The sequence below is a fragment of the Furipterus horrens genome, unplaced genomic scaffold, assembly GCF_987537825.1.
Source record: "Furipterus horrens unplaced genomic scaffold, mFurHor1.1.pri manual_scaffold_3, whole genome shotgun sequence".
Lineage (NCBI taxonomy): Eukaryota > Metazoa > Chordata > Mammalia > Chiroptera > Furipteridae > Furipterus > Furipterus horrens.
Genome location: NW_028327173.1, coordinates 125433567 through 125461178, shown reverse-complemented (window position 1 = coordinate 125461178; position 27612 = coordinate 125433567). Strand labels below are relative to the sequence as shown.

The 27612-nt window shown below is 37.5% G+C and overlaps 1 protein-coding gene across 4 annotated transcripts; it reads left to right on the top strand.

Moving 5' to 3' along the window:
- Positions 1 to 520: 520 nt before the first annotated feature.
- FAM177A1 (family with sequence similarity 177 member A1) lies at positions 521 to 25874 on the top strand. Of its 4 annotated transcripts, none has more exons than XM_090270141.1 (6): positions 521 to 631; positions 1003 to 1127; positions 5968 to 6141; positions 22520 to 22586; positions 23676 to 23773; positions 25340 to 25874. In XM_090270141.1, exons 2-6 carry the CDS (start codon positions 1035 to 1037, stop codon positions 25544 to 25546), a joined length of 639 nt encoding a protein of 212 aa, XP_090126267.1. In that variant the 5' UTR covers positions 521 to 631; positions 1003 to 1034; the 3' UTR covers positions 25547 to 25874. The 4 variants fall into 4 exon arrangements, with proteins under 4 accessions (XP_090126267.1, XP_090126266.1, XP_090126265.1 ...); XM_090270140.1 differs by having other exon boundaries at positions 521 to 637; XM_090270139.1 differs by lacking the exon at positions 521 to 631 and adding an exon at positions 728 to 909.
- The last annotated feature ends 1738 nt before the right edge of the window (positions 25875 to 27612 follow it).

Sequence of the window (27612 nt, the reverse complement as noted above, 5' to 3'; positions counted from 1 at the left end):
TAGCCAAATTAAGACTGTCTACTGTATTCAGTTTTAATTTGGCCAGATTAATTGCAATAAGAATAGTAATTGATTATATAGGCTTTCTTAAATTTGTTTTGTTGAAATTTCGTAAGATTGAGCTTTAATTAGCCCCTTAGGAAAAGCCACAACTAGTTTAAGTAATACAGTAATCATTGTAATCATGACTTTTTAATTTGGTTGAATATTGGTAAAAATGGGAAAAGTATGGGATGCCTACACACATATGCTGTCCCCCCAAAAAAAACAGAAAATTATTTCTCACATTTGTCAAAATGTAAGCTTGCTGTTGCCTTTTGCTTTTCTTCAAGCCTCTGAACTTTTTAGTTATATTTAAGTATTTCAGAGAAGTGTAAGCAAAATTCACCTTTGAGGCTCTTATTTCAAGGCTCTTTTGGTGCTAAGACAGTCATCCAGGTTAGGGATGGAATATGTAGCATGAGTCATATATTTTATAATATATTTTCAGCAACCACATTTCAGCTCAAGCCTTTGAAGACCACTATGCAGGTATTCTCATTTCACAAGTGCAGGAGCCAAGGTCTGGAAGGGTGAATGCCCACGATGAAGCTGGTGAGCGGCTGAGCGGATATCCAAACCAAGGCTCCAGGTACAGGTAATGAAGGACGAAGTCCCTGGTGATGCCAGGCAGCGGCCCGCGAACACCGGATATGGGGCGGACCGGAAGTGGTACTCACAGGGTCAGACCCCGTTCCCGTTCCCTTCCGCCCCGCGGTGCGTAAGCGGTTAGTTGCAACTCCCAGGCCACGGTTGGCAATTTGAAGTGCGGAGCCCCGTGGGCGAGGCGTCGGCAGGCCCCGCCCTTCGGGCAGGGTTGCCCCGCCACACCCCCGCCCTGCCCCTCCCTTCCAGCTTTGCTTTGGCCGGGTGAGTCCTCCTTCCAGACCTCTGGATCTGTCCACCACTGGGCGGGGAGGCGGAGGATGGAAGTGGGCTTATCGGTCTTTACGTTATATCTAGGGAGCGCAGGCAGCCCTGTGGCGGTGACAACGATGGATCGGGAGCCAGTGAGCCATGCGGAAGGAGGAGCAGTCGCAGCCTCTGGAGCTGCGGCCGTTGCAGCGTTCAGGAACTCGTCGCAGCAGGTAGGTGAGGCACCCCAGAGACAGCCCGGCCTCCTCTCTGCCTTGTCCGCCAGCTGCTCCTTTGGCTTGCCCGCCTTCCTCTGAGCAGGCCGCCCGCGGGAGGTGCGTTTCGGGGTTCCTCCTCAGTATCCCTGCATCTGCGCAAAGGCACCAACTCCAACGCTGGCAGCGCCTCAGCCTCTAGGGCGGCCTCGGGTTCCCAGGGGTGATATTCCAGCTTCGGGTCTTCGAATGAGAGAACTCAGGCGTGTCCCCGAGAGATGGCCTCAGTGGCAGGAGGCCAGGTGACGCCGACTTCCATCATAACTCAGTCTCTCCTTTTGCAAACGCCTCACTTGGCCTCTGCTCTTTGGTTAGCTAATAGCAAATAAATGCTAAGAGTTTACAGGCTCTTCCACTTAATCCTTAGAACTTCTGCATGAGGTGGGCATTATCCCCATTTCACCAGAGAGGTAACTAAGGTCCAGAGCTGCAGTGTCCAATAGAGATATAATGCAAGCCACATTGTAAATTCTTCTGCATTTTCTAGCACCCACGTTAAAACAGTAAAGAAATCAATTAAATTAATTTTAGTATTATCTTGTATTTAACCTGGTTTTCAAAAACATTTCAACATGTAATTAATGGGAAAGTTATCAATGAGATATTTTGGTATCAGTCTTTGGAATTCTATACGCATTTTAAACCTACTGCACGTTTGAGTTCCAACTACCCACATTTCAAGTGAGCGTTAACCACATGTGGTAAGTGGTAACTGTTTTGGATAGTGGAGGTGTGGAGAGTTAGGTAAGCTTTGGAGGTTTCTTTTGTTTTGGATTTGGTAGTCTATAGTAGTTCAGGATCTTTGGCCAAGTAAAACTAGTGAAGAAATTGCTTTACCTTAAAGTGGCTCAGTTGTATATATTTTTGGTCATTTAAAGATGGCCTGTAGAGAAAACTTACCACCCTCATTGAGGATTCAGTAGCTTCATTTTTGAGATTTAACTATTCGAAATGTTAGTGAGACATTTCCCCCGAACTACAGATTCCCAGAGAATAGTGCCTGAATGTCAGTATAGATCTTATAAGACGTAGTTTGCATTAACAAAAACTTTTCTACCTACTAGTCTTTATATGTAATTTCTTTTTTCTTTTTTCTTTTCCTTTTTTTCCTACTTAAGGAGGAAGGTAACCTGGGAGAAGGAATTCAGGGGCAAACTAATTGATTAGGAAGCCACTTTTCACTTCATTTGAGATCTGTTTTTGACAGGTACACTTGAACTGAATTTTAAAGTCCACAGTGCTTGATGTGTTTTCCATTCGATTTTTTTCTTCTGTTATTATAATTGTTTTTGTCACTCCTTAAGCTTTGACTCTAATACCAAGGTAAACATACCTGTACTGACTTACTAGATCAATGTTTGAAGAAAGGCCCTTTGGTTTGAGTTGGTGATATTATGTTATTTTCATATTCTTGGTTAAAAAATAAAATAAATACGCAGTGAAGAAGGCCCTAGAACAAAAAAAGTCATAAGAGTCACCCCATCACCCATTCCTCACATTCACATTCCCCAAACGGAACTAAATTTCTGGTGTATTCTTTCTGGCATTTTCCTGTGCATATATAATAATCTTTCTTGTTTAACACAAATGGGTTCATACTATACAAAATATTTTTCTAACTTTCCCTTCTTGCTTTCTCATTCACACATTCCTGAAGCAGAAATATCTCTGGAAACTCCAGATCTATGTCTAGGGGTTTGACCACAGTAAGAGGGAAGAGGTCAATGAGGTGGAGATTTGGAGGGAAGGAGAGACAGCCATCCTGTACGCATTCATCGGTTTGTCACAACTGAGAAGTCCTAGGTGCCATGTAGGGAAGGGAGTAAGAGATAAGAGCTTGGATTCATGTTTAGCATTAGGCCTCAAAACAGGCCATCCAGTAGCTTTTCTGGCTAAACTTTTAACCAGAATTAAAAGAGTTAAAATTTTCCTACTACTCATTCAGTTAGTATTTTTTAGCATCTCTGCTACCATGCACTTACCGTGTGCCAGGAGCTATAGGCTAAGGATATCGCAATGAAGGATACACAGTGTGCCTAGTCCTATGTTGCTAACCACCTTCTTGGGAAGGTACATGTTTTAAATAAGTTCTGGATGCTATGGGAGTACATAAAAAGCATATTGTCATTAAAAATAGGCACCGAGGAACAAGATAAGCAGATTACAGACTGGTTAACCATAAAATGCAATAAAATGTTAATAGACATTGCATTTCATAATTTCCTGGTATTAAAAACTGTCTTTTCAGGTCTTTGTAGTTTGTTAAAATGGAATTCGTATAATTGACAGTAAAATTTTTATTTGCATGTTTATAAGATTGGTATTTTTTTTTGTAAAAATAAAACGTGCAAAATTCAGAGAATAAGTTCCATTTATAATTGTTTGAAATTTTATACCAAACTACTTCCTAGTTGGTTTTACCCATCAATACTTCCCTTAACTGACTACCCCACCCAGCCCTAGCCCCGGCCGCCCCCCACCCCCCTAAGTAGAGGTTGGAATCATACGTCATAGATTCTGTCATAGATTTTAAAAATTTTCTAATCTGGTTTCTTTAGATGAGGGGTTGACAGATTATAAGCTATAGACCAGATCCTGCTAATCACCAGTTTATATAAAGTTTTATTGGAACAAAGCCATGCCCATTTGGTATGGATTGTTTGTGGCTGCTTTTGCAGAGTTTAGTAGTTCTGACAGACTGTAGCTGCAAAGCCTAAAATATTTACTTTGTGGCCTTTACAGAAAAAGTTTGCTCACTCCTGCTTAAGATGATAAAATTTGGGTTTTACTATATCAAAAATTAATGTTAAATTTTAAGAAGCCCTTAAATAAGTCTCTTTTATAAAAACCTTATATGAAATTAATGATTAGAACAAATGTTATTTTAGTTGTATATTATATAGAGAGAATATTATTCAAAGTCCTGTTTATATTCAACAGTTACTGTAATGAAAAATATGAATTGTGTTTTAGCCTTTCCTTTTGTAGATTTAAAAAAAACTTTTTGGAAAGAATATAACGAAGAGTCAGAGTTAACAGAGATAGTAGCGAAGTCATACTAGTTAAGACCCAGCTAGAGTGTTTTTATTTATTAAAGTTGTCTAAGAAAGATAAAGTAATTGAGCTGATGAGAGCATGCATAGCGGGCAGTGAGAAGCAGGGTTGGGGGTAGAATTGAGCATGGTGATGTACTGTGAAAGGTCTCAGCTCTATTCACTGACTGGGACTCTTGCTTTGCCGTCAGATCCCTACAGTTAGTATGATAGCTGGAGATCTAAACTAGCTCTTCTGGCTTTCCCTTGCCTATATGCAGGTCCAAAAAGTCATGGTCCAAAAGGAAACTTTGAGGTCAAGACAACCAAATCTTATAGCAAGGGGTAAAATGAGATTGGGTGGGAATGGCTTACTGTGGCTAGGCATTGGGGTTAGAAGAGTGGTGGGCTGGATGGGCCATATGCTGTCCATTTTGTTAATGGACACAATAAATAGGCTGGTCTTCCTTTATTAAGGGCTGGGATTTGTTTGAACCCTTAGGACAGGCTAGGGGAAATTGCAGCTTTTGTTTTTTCTTGGATTAGTTAATCCATAGATAGCCCATGCTATCAAGGTTTTCATGATCTCAGTTTGCCATACAGCAGTTACAGTTGATGGCCATGTGTGTAATGGAACAATGAATGCCTGTGTTCTTTAGGATGGATATATCTAGATTCAAATCCTGGCTAATGACTAAACTTACCTTTGGGAAGAGAAGAACAGAGAAGAAGTACATTTATTTTCTAGTCCACTATTTTTTATCAGTACAGTCCTACCTCTGCAATTGTAGTTCAAGGAACTTAACTAGTAGTTGAACATTAATCATGTATTTAAATTGTTTGGTCATATTCAAAGTTTAAGAATCCTTAGAGGACAAAGTTTTTAAACTCTGGCCTATCCTAGGGAATTCCACTGACATGGATTCTAATCATGACCGTCCTATAGTCCTGTATTATTTTGCTTTGTTTAATTTTTAAATTGTACCAGTAAACATGACAATATTCTCATCACCAAAACAAAACAAAATACAAAAGTGAATAAAAAGGACTCCTGACCACTCCCTTACGTGTATATCCTCCCCCATTTTCACTGTTACCAGATTTCATTTTTCACAATTATTTGTACTGTGCCTTCTCAAAATCTTTATATAAGAAGATTCAACGGAGCCTGGCTGGTGTGTCTCAGTGGACTGAGTGCCAGCTTGTGGACTGAAAGGTCGCTGGTTCAATTCCCAGTCAGAGCACATGCCTCTGATGTGGGCCAGTTCCCCAGTTGGGGGCGTGCGAGAGGCAGTTAATCTATGTTTCTCTTGGATATGTTTCTTTTCCTCTTTCTCCTTCTTTTCCCCTCTCTCTAAAATAAATCTTAAAAAAAAAAGGTTCAATGGAAGCTTCCTTAGGAGTTTAAACTTGAGGCAAAATGACAAGGGAAAAAAGTCTGTTCATCCCCTCCCACAGTAGGCAATTACTCTGAGTTTAGCACATGGCTACACATATGAGGTAAAATTAGTATTTACCTAGGGGTGAAATTTGCAAGTAATTAGAATGTCATAGACTATGTAGTGCGTATGCAGATGTTTGCTATATTATTCATTAAACTCTTCTTAGATGTTATTAATGCTTTTGTGTATGATCTGTTTTTTTTAACTGTTTAAGGATTGGTTTATGTTTCTTTATTCCCTAAAATAAAGCAACTTGGAAGTTTTTTGGTTATATGAACGAAAATGAATCTCACTTGAAACTCATTTTCTTAATTATGATATTAGATGAGTCACGAAAGAGGCTTTGAAAATGTAGAACTGGGAATCATCGGAAAAAAGAAGAAAGTCCCAAGGAGGGTCATTCACTTTGTCAGTGGTGAAACAATGGAAGAATACAGCACAGATGAAGATGAAGGGGATGGCCTGGAAAAGAAAGATGTTTTGCCTACTATTGATCCGGTGAGTTTGATGCTGGTGATCTTTGTGTCATTGGGTATTGTTTTGATTGATTTGTTTTCCCTTAAACATTAAATGGAAGGAGCCTTGAAGTTTTAATCAATAGGTATGTGCCCTGACCAGGAATTGAACCCACAGACTTTTGGTGTATGGGATGATGCTCCAACCAACTGAGCCACCTGGCCTGGGTGGAAATAGCATTTTTATACAATATGGGTGGAAGTATTTCCTGCATTTCAGTAACCTGAAATAATTTTTTTGTTTTGTTTTTTAATTTTTAATTTTTCAATTATAGTTGACATATGATATTAGTTTCAGGTGTCCGCCTCAGTGATTAGACATTATAGAACTTACCAAGTGATCATCCTGATAAATGTCCTACCCATCTAACACCAAACATAGTTATTAGAATATTATTGTGCCATGCTTTATCTCCCCTTGACTTTTCTGTAACAACCAATTTGTACTTCTCAATCCCTTCCCCTTTTCCACCCATCCCCACATCTCCCCTGGGCTGGGGTACCTGGTGTGGGGCTGGGACCCTTCACTCCTTGGGGGAATCTCTGCAGCTGAGATACCCCTCCAAATTTTTATTTGCCACATGTGGGTGTGGGGCTAGCCTGTTCTTAGTCTCCACCCCTCTTACCAGTTTCGAGGCGGTTTCTTTAAATCCTTGGTTGTAGGTCTTCCATTCAGCTAGATTTCAGGTGGTTCTGAATGATGGTTCTCTAGTTGTAATTTTGATGTAGTTATGGGAGGAGGCAAGTACTGCAAGTACCTATGCCACCATCTTAACTGGAAGATGAAATAGTTTGTTTTTGAGTGTCAGAGCTCTTTGTCAATGTGAAAAGGTTTCCTTAAGATTTATCTCACAGCCCTGACTGGTGTGCCTCAGTTGGTTGGGCATTGTATGTGATGACCGAGGACGCAGAAGTAATTCCAGCAGGCAGAATGTAGACGAACGGGGGGCCTGCTGCACGCTCAGGCAAGTCAGCCACGAGCAGAGCAAACACCGTCCTTTTATTGAAATCTGAGGGTGGCAATTACAGGATACATACCATAAAAACAGGATACCAGGGTTCAAACATTAACTAGCTTGGAGACAACAACAAAGCTATAAGTCCTCAAGGCCAAGCTTCATACAAGATGTTAAGACAGGGGATCAATGGAGTACTCAGCAAGATCTCTTCATTCTCAGGATACCATAGCTCAGTGGCCTGGAACAGCTTGCAGCTGCCGGCGTCAGCAAGTCCAGCTTGCTTATCTGAGTCACAGGACGCCTGGATGGAGGGGCATGGAAAATGCCCCTACCCAGAGACTTGATTTCCACCAACAGGGCATCATCCTGCAAACCAAAGGATCACTTGATTGATTCCTGGTTAGGGCACATGCCTAGGTTGCAAGTCCCTGGTCTGGGTGGGAAATAGAGGGAATCGATCTATGTTTGTCTCCCTGTCTTTCTCCCTCTTTTCCCCTCTCTAAAAAAAAAAAAAAAAAAAAAAAAAAAAAAATTACTCGAGTGCTTGATTTCCATTCCCTTTGAATTAGGGATTGTATTACCATGATAGTTTCCATCCAAAACCTAGTTGTCATTTCTTTTTGTATTGTCTCAAGTTTTGATTAGAAGATAGGTGTGTACAGTTCTTAACTGTATATGCCTTACCAGCTAAATTTAAGAATTTCTAAGTTATAAAATATGTGACCATAAACTTATAAGACTAGCTATATATTTTTTAAAAAGGAGTGCTATCCTCTAAGTTGTCATTTTAAGAGTTCAGTTGATCAGATATTTATTTTATTTTATTTATTTATTTCCATGTTAACATTTTGACTTTTAAACCTTCAATATGTTTTAGTACAATATGACAATAAGATTTCAGGAAAAAAGACACACCCAAGTTGACAAGCTTCAGCCCAGAGCAATCTGAGCTGCTAGCCACATTAAAGCTCATTAGTGGGATTCCTATACAGGAACACTCACAGCCAGAGTCCTGCATTTCTTAGAAAAATCTCATTGATGTTGGGGTGTTACACTCAGTTGAAAGCTCGAGGTCTTTAATTGAAAGGCAAACACGTTGGTTTTCTATCTTGTGCTTTCTGGAGTGTATAGCTTTTTAAAATTTTTTTTTTTTTTTTTTTGCCACTTGCATTTTTATTTTTTTAAATTTTATTTTTTGGTTTTTCAGATACTTATTTTTTAATAGGTACTCTTTTAGGCACTGGTAATTACAGTAATGGACAATGTAAATTTCTGCTCTTACATGCTAGTGGACAGATAGGCAGTAAAATATATACTATAATTATCAGACTATGGAAAGGGCTATGAAGGAAATAAAGCAAAGTAGCAATACAGAGAATTATTAATTTATATCTGATTTCTAATATGTTATTCCTAGTTTTTCATCATATTTGTCTCTAAACAAATTTTGGTTATTAAAAAGAAGTCAGATCCAGATTCTCTACAATAGAAAATATCCAAAGGACTGCAATATACTCTGAAGGCAATTCCAAATACATGCAGAATATTGCAGAGGTACTTAATGCCATGGAAAAAACTGCGGAAAAAATGTCTTTTAAAAAATATTTTATTTAAAAATATTTATTTTTAGAGAGTGGGGAAAGGAGGGAGAAAGATAAACATTCACGTGTGGTTGCCTCTTATGCACCCCCCCCACCAGGGACTCCGCTTGCAACGCAGCGCTCAATCTGCTGACCCACACCAGCCAGAGCAGTATCTTTTCTTTAAATTACTTTTGTAGGGAGTAGTTCTGATTTATCTGTATACATTTGTATGCATATGTATGTTTTTCAAAGTTATTGTCTCAAATTGCCCTTTGTTTAGAAAGAAACTGATAATAAAGGCAGTGTACAGAAAAAAAATATATCCTTGCTACTTTCCTAAAGATTTCTTTTTAAAAAGATTTATTGAGGTACAGTTCATGTAGATTAGTTTAGGCTCTCTTTTCTCTTAATTGGCAATGAATTTCTCTTTAAGGACTACTTTATTTCAGCTCACACGTTTTTTTGTATGTTAATTTTCATTCATCTCAAAGTATATTATCTTTTCCCTTTTGATTTTTTTCTTTGACCTTTTGGTTATTTAAGAGTATGTTGTTTATTTGTGTGTTTCCCACATTTTTTTTTCTGTTACTGATTTCTAATTTCACCACGTGTGGCTGGAGAACGTACTTTATATTATTTCTAACTTTAATTTTATTGAGGTTTGTTTTATGGCCTTGCTTATGGTCTGTCTTGGAGAATGTTCTATATGTACTTGAGAAGAATGTACTTTATACTCTTGTTAGGTGGAGTTCCTATAGATGTCTGTTAAGTGTTGATTGTTTATAGTGTCATAAAAGTTTTCTGTTTCCTCATTTGTCTTCTGCCTAGTTGTCCTAGTCATTATTGAAAATGGGCTATTGAACCCTCTAACCAGTGTTGTTGAATTGTCTATTTCTCCCTTCATTTCTGTCAGTTTTTGTTCTGTTGAGCCCCTCTTGAATTTTTCATTTTAGTTATTGTACTTTTCAACTTCAGAATTTCCATTATTTCTATTTTTTATTGATATTCTCTACTTGATGAAACATTGTCATCATACCTTTATTTCTTTAATTATGGTTTCCTAAGTTATTTTAACATATGTACTTATAAAGTTTACTTTGAAGTTTTTTTCCTGTTAAATCCAGCATCTGGTCATTTTTACAAGTCGTTGCTCTTGCCTGCTTTCTTTCCTGTGTTTGGTTTCTACTTTCCTTTTTCTTTGCATGCCTCACAATTTTTGGTTGGAAACTGGACATTTTAGCTAATATTTCGTAGCAACTCTTTGAGTACTGCCCCTTGCCTTCTCCCCATCCCTCAACTCCCCAGGATATTGATACTGTTATTTGATTGTTGATTTATTGACTTCTAGATTATTTTCATGAAGTAATTGTCTCCTCCCCACCCTCTGTTCTCTGCTACAAATTAGATGGCCTATAGTTTAGCCTGATCTTCATAGAATATAAGAATTTCCTGACAGTCACCACTTACCACAATCTCCACTGATTTTTGAGAGCACCTGAGTCCTGGACTTCTCCACCTGTGTTGCAAATGAAGTCAGGGCATTTGGGAAGAGATTAGGAGCTATATTTTATGGTGTACTTTCCCCTCTGGGAAAAATCTTAGAACTTTGTAGTCGGGGGTAGGGACAGTGGTGCGTTTCTCTCTGAGTGACATTCCTTCTTTAGGAACTGAGCACTTGGTTAGGTGTGAAGCAGTAGCCTTAGGTCTTCTTGGCTTGTCTCTTCTTCATGGAAGCACTTCCTTGTGAACTGGAATAAGGGTGATTAGTGCCCAGTATGCTCAGTGACACCATGTCCATGGTAGAGCCTCTATTTCGTGAGTGGGGACTGATGGAAGAAGGAAGACCCCCACTTCTCAACTGCACTTACCTGCAACTTAATAGGCAGCTTGTGGACAGGGTGAGAAATGCTGATTGATGTTCTGTTCCTCCTGGGAAAAAAGCCCTCTGATTGGAAGCTCAGAATAGATGGAGCTCTGTGTTCTTAGCTGTACCTTTCTAGAGGTGAGTTGCCACCTCATTTTGCTGGAAATGCAGTGAGAGAGAGAGGGCTTGGTTTAGTTACCATGGGTTCTTGCTTTTCTTATCCAATTTTCATATATTTTATTTTTTTTAAAGGTTTTACTTATTTTTAGAGAGGGGAAGGGAGGGAGGAAGGAAGAGAGGGAGAGAAACATTGATGTGCAAGAGAAATATTGATTAGTTGCCTCTTCCATGCCCCCAACCAGGGACCTGGTCCACAACCCAGGCATGTGCTCTGACCAGGAATCAAGCCATCAACCGTTCAGTTTTGTGGGACAATACCCAACCCACTGAGCCACACCATTCAGGGCCATATATTTTCTTGAATAGATGTTTTCTTCATTTGTCATATGCTTTTAGGATCATTTCTAGAGACTTTAAATGTATGTTTTTAATAAATATAACCAGTTTCACCTGGGGGGGGGTCTCATGCTGTTATGCTGGAAGTCTATATCCACTCTTAAACTCTTTAATCATCTTGTTTATAGTACATTGCCAACAGAATTTACTTGAAATTTAGGCTTAAACTAACAGGTCTCTGGGTAATAAGAAACCTGTATAATATTTCCTTCACTCAGAGGCAACATGAGTAGTCAGGAGCTTTGTGCTGCCTCTATTGTGTGATAGTCACGTCGCTTTGACAATTACTTAACTCCCATTGCACTTCAGGTTCCATGATTTTTTTAAAAAGGTAACATTTACCTCATCTATATTCAGAGCTTCTTTGAAGATTAAATGAATATTAATACATATGGAAACTCATTAAAAGCTATTAAGAACTGTATGCATGTAAGGTAGGGTGAGTTAAAGGAAATATAATAGGTAACATAAGGAATCTTGAGGCAATTTTAGAACGCCATTGGAATTTGAAAATCCATGACTAATTTTTAAAAATTTCCTATAGTTATTATTCAAGATTCATTTAGAAGTTTATAAAATTAATTTGTTGGATTACTCCATTCTTGAAATATTCAAGTACAGTTCTGCAATACATTATTTATACATTGCATTGTGTGTTCACCACCCCAAGTTAAGTCTCCTTCCATCATCATATATCCTCCTTCCCTCTAAGTACACTGATTTTTAGACAAACAGTAGCTGCTATTATGTGTTAATATAATATAACATAATAAATATAGTGTTATATAAGTGCTGTATTATACTGCCAGTAGGAAACCTATGTTGTAAACTCAGCCTGAAGCTGACAGCTGACATTTTCTGTACAATTTTTACCAAAAAAAGAAAAAAAAAAAAAAATCTAGTACAGTCCATAAAGAATTTATACTTGATCTTGGCCAAAAGGCTGAGAAGCGATCATGAAGAATTTATAATTAGCAAATAAGATTATCCATGTTGACTAAGTTAACCAACACAAAACAAGAGAAGTTACTTAAATATTTTGCTAAAAGAGGTACAATGTATTTTCTTTAATATGCTTTATTGATTATGCTGTTACAGTTGTCCCAATTTCTTTTCCCTTTGTTCCCCTCCACCAAGTGACACCCCTCCCTCCAGTTGTCCCCCCCACCTTAGTCCATGCCCATTGGTTGTGCACATAGTTCTTCTCAACATCTTCCTATCTACTCCACTCCCTCCTACTATGCTTCTTAATTCCTGTACCATCCCCTCCCTTCTCTCACTTTCCAATCCCTGCTGACCTCCCCCCATAATGTACCTCATACCTATAATTCTTTTCCCACTCTTGTTGCCTATTTAGTTTGCCTTTGTTTTGGTTCCCTAGCTTCTGTTGTTCGTTGTTGTGATACAGTTTTCATTTTAATGTTTGTAGTTTTGATCCTCTTTTTCCTAAACAAGTCCCTTTAACATTTCATATAACAGTGGTTTGGATGTGATGGACTCCTTCAGTTTTACTTTGTCCTGGAAGCACTTTCTCAGCCCTTCTATTCTGAATGACAGCTTCACTGGATAGAGTAATCGTGGTTGTAGGTTTTTGCTTTTCATTACTTGCCAGTCCCTTCTTGCCTGCAGAGTTTCTTTTGAGAAATCAGCTGATAGTCTAATTGGGACCCCTTTGTACATGATTCTTTTCTTCTCTCTTGCTGCTTTTTAGATTCTCTCTTTATCCTTAATTTTTGACATTTTGATTATAATGTGTCTTGGTGTGGTTCTCCCTGGGTCCAGTTTTTCTGGAACTCTCTGTGCTTCCTGGACCTGTAATTCTATTTCCTTCCCCAAGTTAGGGAAGTTCTGCTTCATTATTTTTGCTCATAATTTTTCAATATCTAGTTCTTCTTTTTCACCTTCTGGCATCCTTATGATTCAGATGTTGGCCTGCTTATAACTGTTCCATAGGTTTCTGATCCTCTCCTCATTTTCCTTACTTTTTGTTTCCTCTTTCTGCACTGGTTGACTGTTCCTTCCCTGTGTTCCAATTTGTTGATTTGATCCCTGGTTTTCTTTCCCTCACCACTAGTTTCGTATGTGTTTTTGTTCATTTTAGCAGGACTGGCCTTCATTGCTTCCCCATCTTGTTTAAGATCTGCTGTTAGGTTGTAAGCATTTTTATAACCAAAGCTCTGAATTGTGCCTCAGAAAGATTTCCTATCTGCTTTTTCTTTAGATTAGATATTTGCTGTCTGGTCAGCTGTGTCACCAGGATCTCTATCATGATCTGTGCCATTCTGACCGTTTTGTGTTTACTTTTGCTTCCTGAGTGGGGCTGTCACACCTCCTATGGTATAAGGGGCGGAGCCGTGTACACTCGTCACAAAGGGGGACCCTTCTCACCATGCTGTGGTATTCTCTGTGGGGGTGGGGGGTCCAAGATGGATTCCTGCTGTTCACTCTCCTCTGAGAGACTGGAAGCCTCCTCCTCTGTCCCCAACCCCTCCGGGCCTCAGAATCCAAGGCAGTGGGTGTCTGTCTTCCCTGGTGTTGGAATCACAAGCTGACGGGTCTGGTCTGCAGCCGGGGGTGCTCCCCAGGCACTTCTTGCTTCCCCTTAAATATGGTGTCTGTGCTTACTGCCATCCCACCACTGTCGCTGCTGCTGCCATTGCCAGCACAGCTTGACCTCTCTGTCCCATCTTCGCACCTCCTACCCATTCGGACGAGCACCACATCTTTGTAACTTCATACGTTGGACTTCCATTTATTTTCTGGAACTTCTGGTTATTTCTGACTTTGCAGTAGTTGTATTCCTTCTTAGTTGTGGAGGGAGATGGAGCATGTCAGACAAGGCCTCCTTCTTGGCTGGACATCTACAGTGTATTTTTTTTAAATATTTTTCATTGCTGCCTAACTTCAGGTGTCTTCATCTGGTTTATTATTTATACATGCATATGTTAATATTAATCTGTCACCATTCGTTTTTAATGCTGTACCTTAGCGATTTTCAACCTTTTTTATCTCATGGCACACATAAACTAGTTACTAAAATTCTATAGCACACCAAAAAAATTTTTTTTCTGATCTGACCTGCTCCCTCATAAAAATAGGTATAATTTTGATTCATTCACACCAGACAGCTATTGTTGTGTTGGCTGTTGTCATTTTTTTAATTTGACAACTAAGGGAAAAGAGGTCAGTGCCCTTGACTAAAAAGTCAGGTGTTGCATGTTGTAAATATTCTGGCAGCACATTGGTTGAAAATTGCTGCTACAGCTTAATATAGACTTTTTGTCATAAAGCAAACTTGCAGTAAGGTTTTTTTTTCTTTTTAAATAACGTGTTTTTTTCTTTTGGAGGGAAATTTAAACATTCTTAGAATGCATTATAGTTCAGTTCAGCCACTGAGAATTTGTTCACTCAACCTTTTTTTTCTTTTTCTTTTTTTGGCCATAATTAACTTCCTTTGTGATTTCCATTTCAGAAAAAGATTTTTAAAGCTTAAGTCAACAAGACTACCACCTGTATAACTTAAAAATTTTTTTTCTTGGAAAATAAGCACATCTTAAATGCCATGGGAACGTTCCCATGTGAATATTAAACATTTTAAAAATACAGTATTCCCTCACTTATCACGGGTGTTACGTTCTATACCCGCCCCCCTGCGAAGTTGGAACCTTACATTTATTCTACACTCTTAAACCTATGTAACTTTAACAACATACATATACAGTACTGCAAAATCCCGCAGTATAGTGAAAAATCCATGATAAATAATTAAATATAATATTTTTAAAAATCCCACAATACAGTGAGGCCACAATAAGTGAACTGCAATATACAGAGGAACTACTGTATTAAACAGGCAGAATTTAATTACACATTGTATTTAAAGAAATCTACTTATAAAATGGATTTTCCTCTTAACACTTTTCCCACAACATTCATTGGTTTAAAAGTTGTGGTAAAGCCCTGGCTGGCTAGTTTAGTTAGAAAGTTGTTTAGACACACCAAGGTTGTCAGTTCAATCCCTGGTCAATGCATATACAAGAATCAACCAATAAATTCATAAACAAGTGGGACAACAAATTGATGTCTCTCTCTCTCTCTTTCCCCGCTCCTCCCTCTGCCTCCCTCTCTAAAATCAATTTAAAAACATTAAAAAATTGTGATAAGAACACAACATGAGAGCTACCCTCTAAACAAAATTTTAGATGTACAATATAGTATTGGTAACTATGAACACAACATGGTACAAAAGATCCTTTAGAACTTAATCGTCCAGTATGACAAATGTTATACCCATTGAATAACAACTCCCATGTCCCTCCTTTCTACAGTTTCTGGTAACCACTGTTCTACTCTTGTTTCTGTGTGTTGGATGATTTTAGATACCTCATATAAGTGGAATCAAGTAGTACTTGTTCTTCAGTGACTGGCTTATTTTACTTAGCATAATGTCCTGAAGGTTCATCTATATTGTTGAATAATATTCCACATATGTGTATACCACATATTCTTTATCCATTAGTTAATGGACATTTGGGTTGTTTTGACATCTTGACAATGAACATGGGAATGGAAATACTTCTTTGATACCCTGATTTTCTTTTTGATAAATACCCAGAAGTGGAATTCCTGGGTCACATGGTATTTCTATTTTTAATTAAAAAATATATTTTATTGATTATACTGTTACAGTTGTCCTGATTTCTTTTCCCTTTTCTCCACTACACCCTGTGACTCCCCCTCCCTCCAGTTGACCCCCCTGCTTAGTTCATGCCCATTGGTTGTGCATATAGTTCTTCTCAACATCTTCCTGTCTATTCCATTCCCTTTTACTATGCTTCTTAATTCCTGTACCATCTCTCTCCCTTTTCCCCCTTCCCCCTCCCCGCTGACCTCCCCCAGATATGTTCCCCATACCTATAATTTTTTTCCCCTCTTGTTGCCTAGTTTGTCTTTGTTTCGGTTCCCTAGCTTCTGTTGTTGGTGGTTGTGATACAGTTTTCATTTAATGTTCATAGTTTTGATCTTCCTTCTTCTAAACAAGTCCCTTTAACATCTCATATAACAGTGGTTTGGATCTAATGAACTCCTTCAGTTTTACTTTGTCCTGGAAGCACTTTCTCTGCCCTTTTATTCTGAATAAGAGCTTTGCTGGATAGAGTAATCGTGGCTGTAGGTTTTTGCTTTTCATTACTTTGAATATTTCTTGCCAGTCCCTTCTTGCCTGTGGAGTCTCCTTTAAGAAATCAGCTGATAGTCTAATTGGGACCCTTTTGTACATAATTCTTTTCTTCTCGCTGTTTTTAAGATTCTCTCTTTATCCTTAACTTTTGACATTTTGATGATAATGTGTCTTGGTGTGGTTCTCCCTGGGTCCAGTTTATCAGGAACTCTCTGTGCTTCCTGGTCCTGTGATTCTGTTTCCTTCCCCAAGTTAGGGAAGTTCTGCTTCATTATTTTTTAACATAATTTTTCAATTTCTAGTTCTTCTTCTTCACCCTCTGGCAACCCTGTAATTCGAATGTTTGTTCACTTATAGCTATCCCAGAGGTTTCTGAGCCTCTCCTCATATTCCTCACTTTTTGTTTCCTCTTTATGCACTGGTTGACTGTTTGTTTCTTCCCTATGTTCTGATTTGTTGATTTGATCCCTGGGTTTCCTTTCCTCATCACTTGTTTTGTATGTGTTTTCATTCATTTCAGCAGGACTGGCCTTCATTCCTTCCCCGTCTTGTTCAAGATCTTTTGTTAGTTCTGTAAGCTGCCTTATGATTATAGCTCTGATCTGAGCCTCAGAAAGATTTTCTTTGTTCATCGGTTAATTCACGTATTTGCTCTTTGGCGAGCTGCGTGATTGGTATTTCAGTTATAATTCCTGCCATCCTGACTATTTTCGTATATCTTTCCTTATTGGGTAGGGCTGTCACCCCTCCTACGCTATCGGGGGCAGAGTCCTGTGCACTGGTCACTACCGGGTAACTTCTCACCAACTGTGGCGCTTTGTGTGGGGGCGGGGGTCCAAGATGGATTCCTTCCGTTTGCTCTCCACTGAGAGATCAGGAGCCTCTTCCTCCATCCCCACACCCTCTGGGCCTCACAGTCCGAGGCAGTGGGGGTCTGCCTTCCCCGGCATTGGAATCGCGACCTGATGGGTTGAGTCTGCAGCCAGGGTTGGTTCCCAGGCACTTCTCTCTTCCCCTTAAATACAGGTGTCTCTGCTTACCGGATCCTGCCACTCATTGCTGCAGCTGCTACCTCGAGCTTGATCTGCCCACCCTGGCTTCGCCCCGGCTTCGCCCCTCCTTCCCGTCTGGACGAGCACCACTTGTTTATAACTTCATACGTTGGACTTCCATGTAGCTTTACTTTCTGGAACTTCTGGTTATTTCTGGTGTTGCAATAGTTGTATTCCTTCTTAATTGTGGAGGGAGATGGAGCGTGTCAGTCTAGGCCTCCATCTTGGCCGGAAGTCAAGTTATTTTCAATTTTTTGAGGAACCTCTGTATTGTTTTCCATAGTGGCTGCACCATTTTACGCTCCCATCAGCAGTGCAGAAGGGCTTCAGTTTCTCCACATCCCCACCAGCACTTACCTTGTTTGTTTTGGCAGTAGCCATCCTTCTGGGTGTTAATAACTGAACACAGCTCTGGCTTTACTTAATATGAGGAGCAGATTTTCCATTTTCTATTTGTTCCAGATACGTACATCATAAATCTGAGAGGACAAAGGAATTTTGAAGATATTGACCTGTATTTACATAGCAGATTTGTAAAAACCTACCCAATTAAAAAAACAAACAAACACAACCTGACGTTTAAAATAAAGATTTATTACCTGGCTGCTGTGGCTCAGTGGATTGAGCGCTGGCCTGTGAGCCAAGTGTCGCTGGTTTGATTCCCAGTCAGGGCATATTACTAGGTTGCACGTCAGGTCCCCAGTTGGGGACGCGAGTAAGAGGCAACCACACAGTGATGTTTTTCTCCCTCTCTTTCTCCTTTCCCCTCTCTCTAAAAATAAAATAAAAAAATAAAACAAATAAATTATTAAAAAAATAATAATACTGTAGTTTAATATTTTTTTAAAAATAAAATAAAGATTTAAAAATAATACTCCTGGCATATTTGATAAAAAATTCAGGTTTCTATTTCTTATTTTCTTACAATCTTATGGTAATCCTTTCCCTTAAATTATACCTTAGATATGCTTTAAAAATAAATATATTTCTTGTAACTCCTTTAAATTTTGATTTAGTTTTGATTAGGTTATTCAAATATGTGTATATATGTATCTAAGAGTGTGTGTGTAGTGTGTGTGTGTGTGTGTAAAATTTGGTATAGAACAGATAGACAGCTGTCAGAGGGGAGAGGGGATTGTGAGAGCTAGGTGAAAAGGTGAAGGGATTAAGGAAAAAAAGCCCCCCAAACTCAGATACAGACAACAGTATGGTGATTACCAGAGGAAAGGTGAGGTGGGGGAGAGGGGATAGGGTAATAAATAGTAATGGAAGGAGACTTGACATGTGGTAGTGAACACACAATGCAATATACAGAATTGTACATTTGAAACCTGTATAATTTTTTAACCAATGTCACCCCAATAAATGCAATAAAAGTTTTTAAAAAGTTGATTAGGCATATAATTGTTAACCTATATAAATGGGGTGACGCCTTTTGTAATATAGTAAGAACTCCAAATTAGCTGAGCTCATTTTTCACCTGTCAAAACTTTTTTTAAATTTATTGATTTGAAAGAGAATGATATCAATTTGTTGTTTCACTTATTTATGTATTCATTGGTTTCTTCTTCTATGTGCCCTGACTGGGGATTGAACTCTCAACCTTGGCATATTGGAACAATGCTCTAACCAACTGAGCCAGTCAGCCAGGGCCTCACCTGTCAAATTATTACTTTTTATTTCTTAAAATTTTTATTTATTTTTAGAGAAAGTGTAAGGGAGAGAGGAAGAGGGGCGGAGAGAAACATGGATGTGTAAGGGAAACATCAATTGGCTGCATCTTGCATGCCCCTAACCAGAGACCTGGCCTGCAACCCAGGCGTGTGCCCTGACTGGGATTTGAACCAGTGACCTTTTGGTTTGCAGGCTGGTACTCAACCCACTGAGCCACACCAGCCAGGGCACACCTGTCAAATTTTTAAAAAGGAAAACAACAATATGCTACAATTGAGTACTAGGGAATGGACATCTCATGCATTGCTGCTGAGTATTGGTAAATTTTCTGGTGTAAAGTTTTACAGTCTGAAGGAAGAACTTTCCAAATGATTGTATGTTTGGCTTTGTTATTCCACTTTAGGAATTTAAACATTTGGGAAATATGCTTAATGTTTCATTATAGTAAATGGGAAAAGCAGCAGGGTAAAGTACAACAATGTTTTAAAACACATATGTACAGGAAAAGACGGAAAATTACTAAGATATGTTAATCATAATTATGGGTAGTTGAAAAATGGATGACAATTTTTTTTATACTTCATTACTAAGTGTTCTAGAACAAATAGGTATTTATAGTCTAAAAATAATTTGTTCAAAAACAAAAGTAAAAGATAACGAGTCTAAATAACTCCCTATAGGGAAGAGATGGATGGATACTTAATTACTCATGAATAAATAAATACTTAAATTTTTGGAGATGAAAAAATGAATCAACTTGAGTTTTACCCATGAATTGGAAGTCTTGAAGTCCCAAGATCCTGTCCCAGTTCTCCTGATACTGGGATGGTGGTGGTGGTGATGCTGGGAGCTGTCACAGTACTAGTGTTGGCTCTTGAGCCACCTGTCCTTTTGATTCAGTAAGGTCAGTATCTAAACAAAGGACCCTATAAATTTATTCCATATAAAAGTGGTAATGACAGAGGTTATTCAGAAATCCTTATTCAGTTCCTCAGCTCTGGAGCAAGTTTGATTCTTTAGTAGTCACAGCCTGGATATTAACAATTATTCTCTGGAAAAACGACCCCAGGAGAATTGGTCCGTGAGAAATATATGCTTTCCTCCAAAAGCATGCTTATTCCTTTTCTATATTTAGTTCTTTTTTATACTTTTCTTTCTTTCTCGGCCCTATCATTTCCCATGTGTTATAGAATTGTTTCCATTCCCTATATTTCTGCACTGTCCATTTGCTGTAAAAATTGTAAACACCAAAGTCAGAATATCTTAAAACAGAGCCCCTAAAATAGCTCTTCGCCCCACATAAGAGACACCTCTGGCTCTAAATGTAGACGATATAGTAGATTTAAATAGGGAGTCAGAAATATATAGTATCTTTTAATTGAATTTATTTGTTTGCTAGGACATTCATTTTTGTGTAAATAAAGACTAAGGATCTACCTTGTGTCTTTTTCAGAAGTACTACCACAGCAATTGGCATACCTACTTTTTGTGGGAAGATGGTGTTACACGTTTATTGCTCCCTGCTTTACTTTAGCACATCTTGCCGTCTTACAGATATCTTTATGCACACACACATACAAATATATATATATATGATACTTTATTTTTTTAAGTTAACTTGAATAAAAAGGAGTTGATAAGGCAGTCAATGGTCACCCAAAATGACTTTGAAAACCATCAGGAAAAAAAAATTTCCCTATGATTGCGGTTTTAATTTGCATTTCTCTGCTGATTAATGACGTTGAGTAGCTTTTCCTATGTCTGTTGGCCATCTGTATGTCCTCTTTAGAGGAGTGTCTGTTCAGGTCCTCTGCCCATTTTTAAATTGGATTGTTTGCTTTATTAGGTTGAGTTGTATAAGTTCTTTATTAATTTTGGATATTAACCCCTTACCAGATGTACCATTGGCAAATACCTTCTCTCATTCAGTAACTTGTCTTTTCATTTTGTTGATGGTTTCCTTTGCAAAAAACAATTGGATAAAGAAGATTTGGTACATCTATACAATGGAATATTACTTGACCATAAAAAAAAAAGAATGAAATCTTACCATTTGCCAACAACATGGATGGACTTAGAGGGTGTTATGCTAAGTGAAATAAGTCGGACAGAGAAAGGCAAATGCCATATGATTTCACTTATATGTGGACTCTAAAACAAAAGAACAAAAATAGAAACAAGCTCTTAGATACAGAGAACAAACTTGGTTGCCAGATGGGAGGGTGTTTTGGGGGCTGGGTGAAAATGGTGAAGGGAATAAAATGTACAAATTGGGTAGTACAGAATAGTCATGAGGATGTAGAGCACAGGGAAGTACAGTTAACAATAGTGCAGTAACTAGGTATGGTGCCAGGTGGGTACTAGAATTATGACATCACTTTGTAAATAATATGATTATCTATGCTGTACAGCAGAAACTAATATAAAATAATATCGAATATCAACTGTAATTGAAAAAAAAATTTAAAGTTGTCTCTCTTAACCATGAAGAAAAGGAAATAGCATTAAAATGGACAACCTTATCAGCTTTATATATCAGAAAAGGAAGATACTTTTATTTCACCAACGAAGAAGAAAGAGTTGTTTCCAGGACCTATGATTTTCAGTCTTACAGATATTCTGTATTTGCTTTTTTAATACCCTCCTAATCATTAACCTATCAAACCAATATCAAAATAATGTATTTGATTGATTGCAGGCTCCATATTGTTTTCTTTTGTAAACAGAAATGCATATTGATACAGTGAAGCATGCTTGTATTACTGAGTTCATCCCCAGATGCAAACTGTCATCTACGTGGCAGGGTTCATAGAAGTATTCCATTTTAAGATTAACTATGAAGTTGTGCCATGGAGACTGCATTTTCCCAGTGGTCCTAGCCTATGAGACATACACTGAGCTTGTTGTGGGTTATATGGTCTAATGCCTTTTAAGTCCTTAAAGAACAAAAAACTCATCCTGCCACTTAGTGGTTACTTATTTTCCCACTACTAAGTTCATTTGCTGTGCTCTTATCCTGCTTAATTTCTCTGAACCTTAATTTCCCTGCTGCACCATAAGTGTGTTGTTCTGTATGATTTCTGAAGGTCCCCGTCCATTGACTACACACTTTCTCTGATGTGCTTGTGAACAATGAAAACAAAACATGACAGGAAAAGCAAGGCTCTGAAACACCGACTCTTTAACACATTGCGTACGGGTGGCGAGAATTCTCATCATTTCTAAAAGGGATTTAAATTCCCCAGTATGCAACATGTTAAATAATCAGGACTATGACTTACCAACTCCATTTCAGTGGCTGCTGCTCTTTTTTTGTTATTCCAGTGACTTAAGGAAGTGGTAGTTATGTAAGTGAATGTAAAATGTCTTTGTGGAGTTCTAGCTATAAAAGTTTTTACATCTTTATTGGAGTGTAGTTTAGAATAGAATTATAGAATATTCTACATGCCCACCGAGTATTGATTACTTCATTCTGGCCTAAATAAATAGAATGAGTTGAGGTATGAATGTTGCTAACCTGACTTCTTGTTACAGACAAAACTTACCTGGGGCCCCTACTTATGGTTTTACATGCTTCGTGCTGCCACATCAACCCTCTCAGGTATCACTTTTCTGTTTGAATATTGTATAACTACTGTAATATGCTTAGCCAAATGAGGTGTTTCAGAAATGAAGGAGAAACAATAGGGAATAATCACTGTTAAGGTAGCTAGCATTGAAAGGTATTAATCTAACTTGTACTTCACCTTAAAACATTCTTCAGCTTCAAGTTATGTATTTTCTTTTAAGGACTGAAAATGGCTATATTAATTTAGGTACAATTTTCATATTCATGAACCTTATCTGTTAGTACCTATTTTGTTATTTTATCATTTGAAACTTTTCAGTTAGAAACTATTTTATTTTATCATTTTGTTTCATACTGATATTGTTGTCATTTGCTTATTCTAAAACCTGTAATTATCCTTCATTTGTTTTATTTCATTAATACTTTTCTTAAATTGAGATATGGCTAAATCATATTTGAAGGAAATGAATTATCATCTTATGATTTAATCATGCTAACTTTAAATGTAGGTTTTAAATCATAAAGATGAAAAATTAACTCCTTTCAATTTTAACTCCTTCATAACTTCTGTCACTTTCTGCTTTTTATTAGATCTAATTTTGAATAGTAATTCATTTAACAAACGTTAACTGAACACTCAGTATATGCTAGACAGTCTGGTGAAATGAAAAGAACATGAGCTTTACATTCAGATCTGGATTGAATTTTGGATTTGCTGTCAGCTTGGCAAGTTCTTCAACCTCTCTGAGTCTGACCATTCACAGTGCCTGGCATGTGGCAGGTACTCTGGACGTATGGTGCAAGCCATTCCTCTCCTCAAGCCCACTGGCGTCCCAGCTCCCTTAAGTGTATACATTTTTTAAAAAAGAAATAGACATGTAACAAATAGTCATAAAAGCTGGTGGTAAGTATTACTGGGAATGTTATTGGAAGTCTGTAAGGAGCCATAAATGCTTCTTGGGGAAGTCAAGGAATTATATACAGAAGAGATGTACTGAATATTCTTAATTTCCCTGAGGGCAGGGACTATTAACTTTTGTGTTTCTACAGTGCCTTGCACATAGGAAGTGCTCAAGAAATGTTTATGGAATTGTGTAAGCCATTTAATTTTTGTATCATTAGTGTGTGACTTTCTTGGAGAGAAGATTGCATCTGTTTTGGGCATCAGCACCCCCAAATACCAATATGCTATTGATGAGTATTACCGGATGAAGAAGGAGGTGTGTTTCCTTTTTACATCTTCTTGATTCAGTTTGGTGTGCTGTGGACTTGATGAGTTGTGCAATGAACACATGTATCTCCTTGGTGCCCAAAAGATAGCTCCCTTACGCTAGGCATTTTTCATTTTAGTCATTAATTTCTTTTATCAAATTAGCATACATGTTAGAATTTTTGATGATGAAATTTTTGTTGATGAAATTTCCCTAGGGTCTATCTGCAAAACTAAGCTAGACTTTACTGTGCCAGGTACTATGTGAGGTGTCTTATTCCTGTTATTAATCTTTATACACCTCTCTGGGTTATTATTCTAATTAAGATAAGGAAACAGAACAGTCTTTGTACTTAGGACACATAGATTGGATGTAGAACTGGGGTGGGTTTAATGCACAGAAAATGACAAGAACTAGAAATGTGTAAGTGCCTGTTGTTAAGGCACAAAGATGTGAGGCAATTCTCTCTGTTGTGAGGTCTTAGTGTGGGGATGAAATGAGTTTAGCCTGAAACTATGAGAAAGCTTTAGCACTTAAAAGCGTGGGCCCAAGAACCAGAGTCTAAATTCAAATTCTGGTTCTGCCACTTCTAACTTTGTAATCCTGGGCAAGATACTTAATCTCTATAAGCCTCAGTTTACTCATTTTTATAATGAGGAAAGTTGCAACATCCACGCTGAAGGTTGCTCTAAGGATTAAATGAGTTAATCTGTAAAACAGAATAGCACCTAGTATATAAGTGAATGTGAAATCAGTATTAGTATCTTTTTATTATTCTCCTTCAAGCACGTTAGGGCAATTCAGGTAAACCTAGAATGTAAAGGAATGAAGATACGTTGTATGTTTGGGGAAATAGCAAGAATACTCCGTTATTGCCACTGGTGCACAGAGTACAACAGGGGAGTGGTTATAGATGAATCTGGAAAGCTGAGTGACTTTTATATTTATGCGGTTTCAAAAATGTTTGATGAATGAGTGTTTTTTAACACAACCAGCCTTGTTTAGAAAGCCTTGTTACCTCATCAGTATTGTAATGGCCTCCCTAAATGGTCTTTCTCATTCACTCTCAAGCAAACTCTAGATTAATCTTCCTGGCAGGTTAGTAATTCTGTATCGACCACCCATACCGCAGGGACCAGTACACATGCCACTTCCTCCATGAATTTAGTAGTTCTGGAACTAGAAGTTACTCTTTCTAAATCTCTATAGCGCTTATCCCTTTCTCTCTTAATGCTGTTTTTACATGTCTTAACTTCTCTCATAGATGGTGAACTTTTTGAGGGCAGAGACTAGACCACCCTGTTCCAATGAACAGGCTGATGCCCTATAATTGAAGTAGCTGTACCATCTTTTAAAAATGACACTACTTTTCTTAAAATACCATACAATAGTTTTCATTTAAATTTGGGAACAGGGGAAAAGGAAGTAAATTTTAATTAGTTCAAAGTTAATTGGACACGATACTGTTTTGGTTTAAAAAAGAAACACAAAAATGAGCAGCTAAATGTGGGAGAACAAATACTGTTCCTTTCGGACATTTATATTTCAATGATTCTTGATATTCCCTCTTTTTAGGAGGAGGAGGAAGAAGAAGAAAACAGGATGTCTGAAGAAGCAGAAAGACAATACCAGCATAATAAGCTGCAGGCTGACTCCACTGTTCAGACAGATCAACCAGAAACAGTGGTATCCAATTCATTTGTGAATCTCAATTTTGAAATGGAGGGAGATTGTGAAGTCATTACAGAAAGCAAACAAAATCCAGTCCCTGTCCCACCATAGAATGCGATGACTCTCAAACTTCAAACTCAAAGGTGGTTTTTATAACAGGAACTTTGACATTCTCTATTCAGTGGGACTTAATATAGTTATTTATATTTTAAATTATTATCTGAAAAGGGGAAAATGTTTCTTTATTCTTAGGCTCTATCTAGCAAAAGTCAGATCTTAAATTTGGATATTTGTACTATGCTTTTACTGTGTGTCAATTTAGTGTTTCAGTTTTAAAATGAAATTTATAAAAAAGTAAAGGACATTTTAGAGCCCTGACTGCAATTAAGAAGAGTTAAGTTATCATGCTTCTCTCTTATTTGTTTGTAAAGAAAAAAAAAAAAAAAAAGGTTAAGCTGCTGATTAAGGCCAATTGGAGCTGATGTTCCTAATTTCAGATGAAAATGAGGATTCTTTTCCCCCAGATTTTTTCATGTTGTCTTACATTTATATATCTAACCATTAATTTCATACTAAGGATGATTCACTGAATGTGTAATAAAAGGAGCAAGATAAAAGTACTTTGAATTTTATTTTCTTGAGATTAACTATTTTATGGAAAGGTGATTGAGTTTATGACAGCAAATATTAAGATGGGTTTCCATTTTTTTAATGCAGGTTATTTAATCTTTTCAGTAGTTATTCAAATTAAATAACCAACTTTTAACATAATATTAAAAATACTAGTTACTGAATGTATTAATGTATTTGTTTTTAAGTAACAATACCTAGTGATTATCCACATGGCATCCTGCTTATGTCACCCATTCAGCCCTCAGTGCCTCCATTGAGCCAGGTACTCACAGGGAGGGGCTGGGGCTGGGGCTGGGGAACAGATGAAGACTTAACCCGCCAGGGGCTCAATGATAAATAATGTACAATGTGCAATGGTAGCATAATGAAGGTGTTTGTCATTCACTACTTCAAAGTAACAACAGTAAAGTGGACAGTTCACCTGCCCAGGTGGGCCATCTGTCTACCCACTGTGCTATTAGCCAAACTTATAAAAATATGGTATGAAACTAATTTGAAAATGTTCTTAAATATGTGCTCAGAATCTTATATCTGTATGACTATGATTTATAACTAAATGTGGGTAAGGAAGAGTATGTAGCATATTTCAGATATTTCTGCTCTTAAAAGCCTATTCCCAAACTTAAAGAGCCTTTAGAAATTAATGATTATTAATAGCCATCTAAATAGCATTAAACTTTCAATCTTAAATGTTTATCTAAATAAAATACAGAGAAACTCACAACACACAACAGTGGGCCTGTTATGGAATTCTGTTACCGATGAACATGAAGATCTAGCCACTAAGTGGTTTTTTAACTGAGATTTGAAGGATTTGTGCAAAATAATTCTTCATTAGGAATCTGGTTACATGGATTCATAGTGTGGTTCATGGCATGTGATGGTAATCTTCTTATTAGTCATGGGTGTAAGATACATAATTTAGTGTTTAAGGGGTTAATCATCATATTATGTAATTAATGGCACCATAAACTATAGTTTACCAATAGCTCTAAAACATGGTAACCTGAAAACTAGATAAACTTTTCTGATTATAGTAGAAGATATTGACTTCATGAAGGTTATGTTTCTTGAATTTTACTTTCTTGTCCAATAGTGGCCAGTTTATAATGTTTATATGGTTAGACACTGTGCCTTAAATTTTTATATTTTTATTTATGCAAACTATAACATTTCCCATAAATACATTAAATGGTTTTGTCTTATTTTTAAGCCTCCTTCAGTTTTTCTTTCAACCCTTTTAATAATTACTGTTCCCTCTGGATCATGGTTCATGATATGCTGTCCTCTTCTTTCATCTCATAAAAACTAAATATAGTGTAATTGAGAACCTTTACAGTGAATTAAATTCTCTAATGACACTCCTTAACAAAATGGAGTTAACCCTGGTACTGGTTAATAAAGCTAGACAAATTTTTTATACCAATGATTTTAATTAAAGTAAAATATTAACTTACTTTTAAAAATTATATCTAAGCACTTCTAACCCAGAAATGGAATGAATGGAGAAGTCTGTAATCTTTGATAGACATAATACTTTAGTA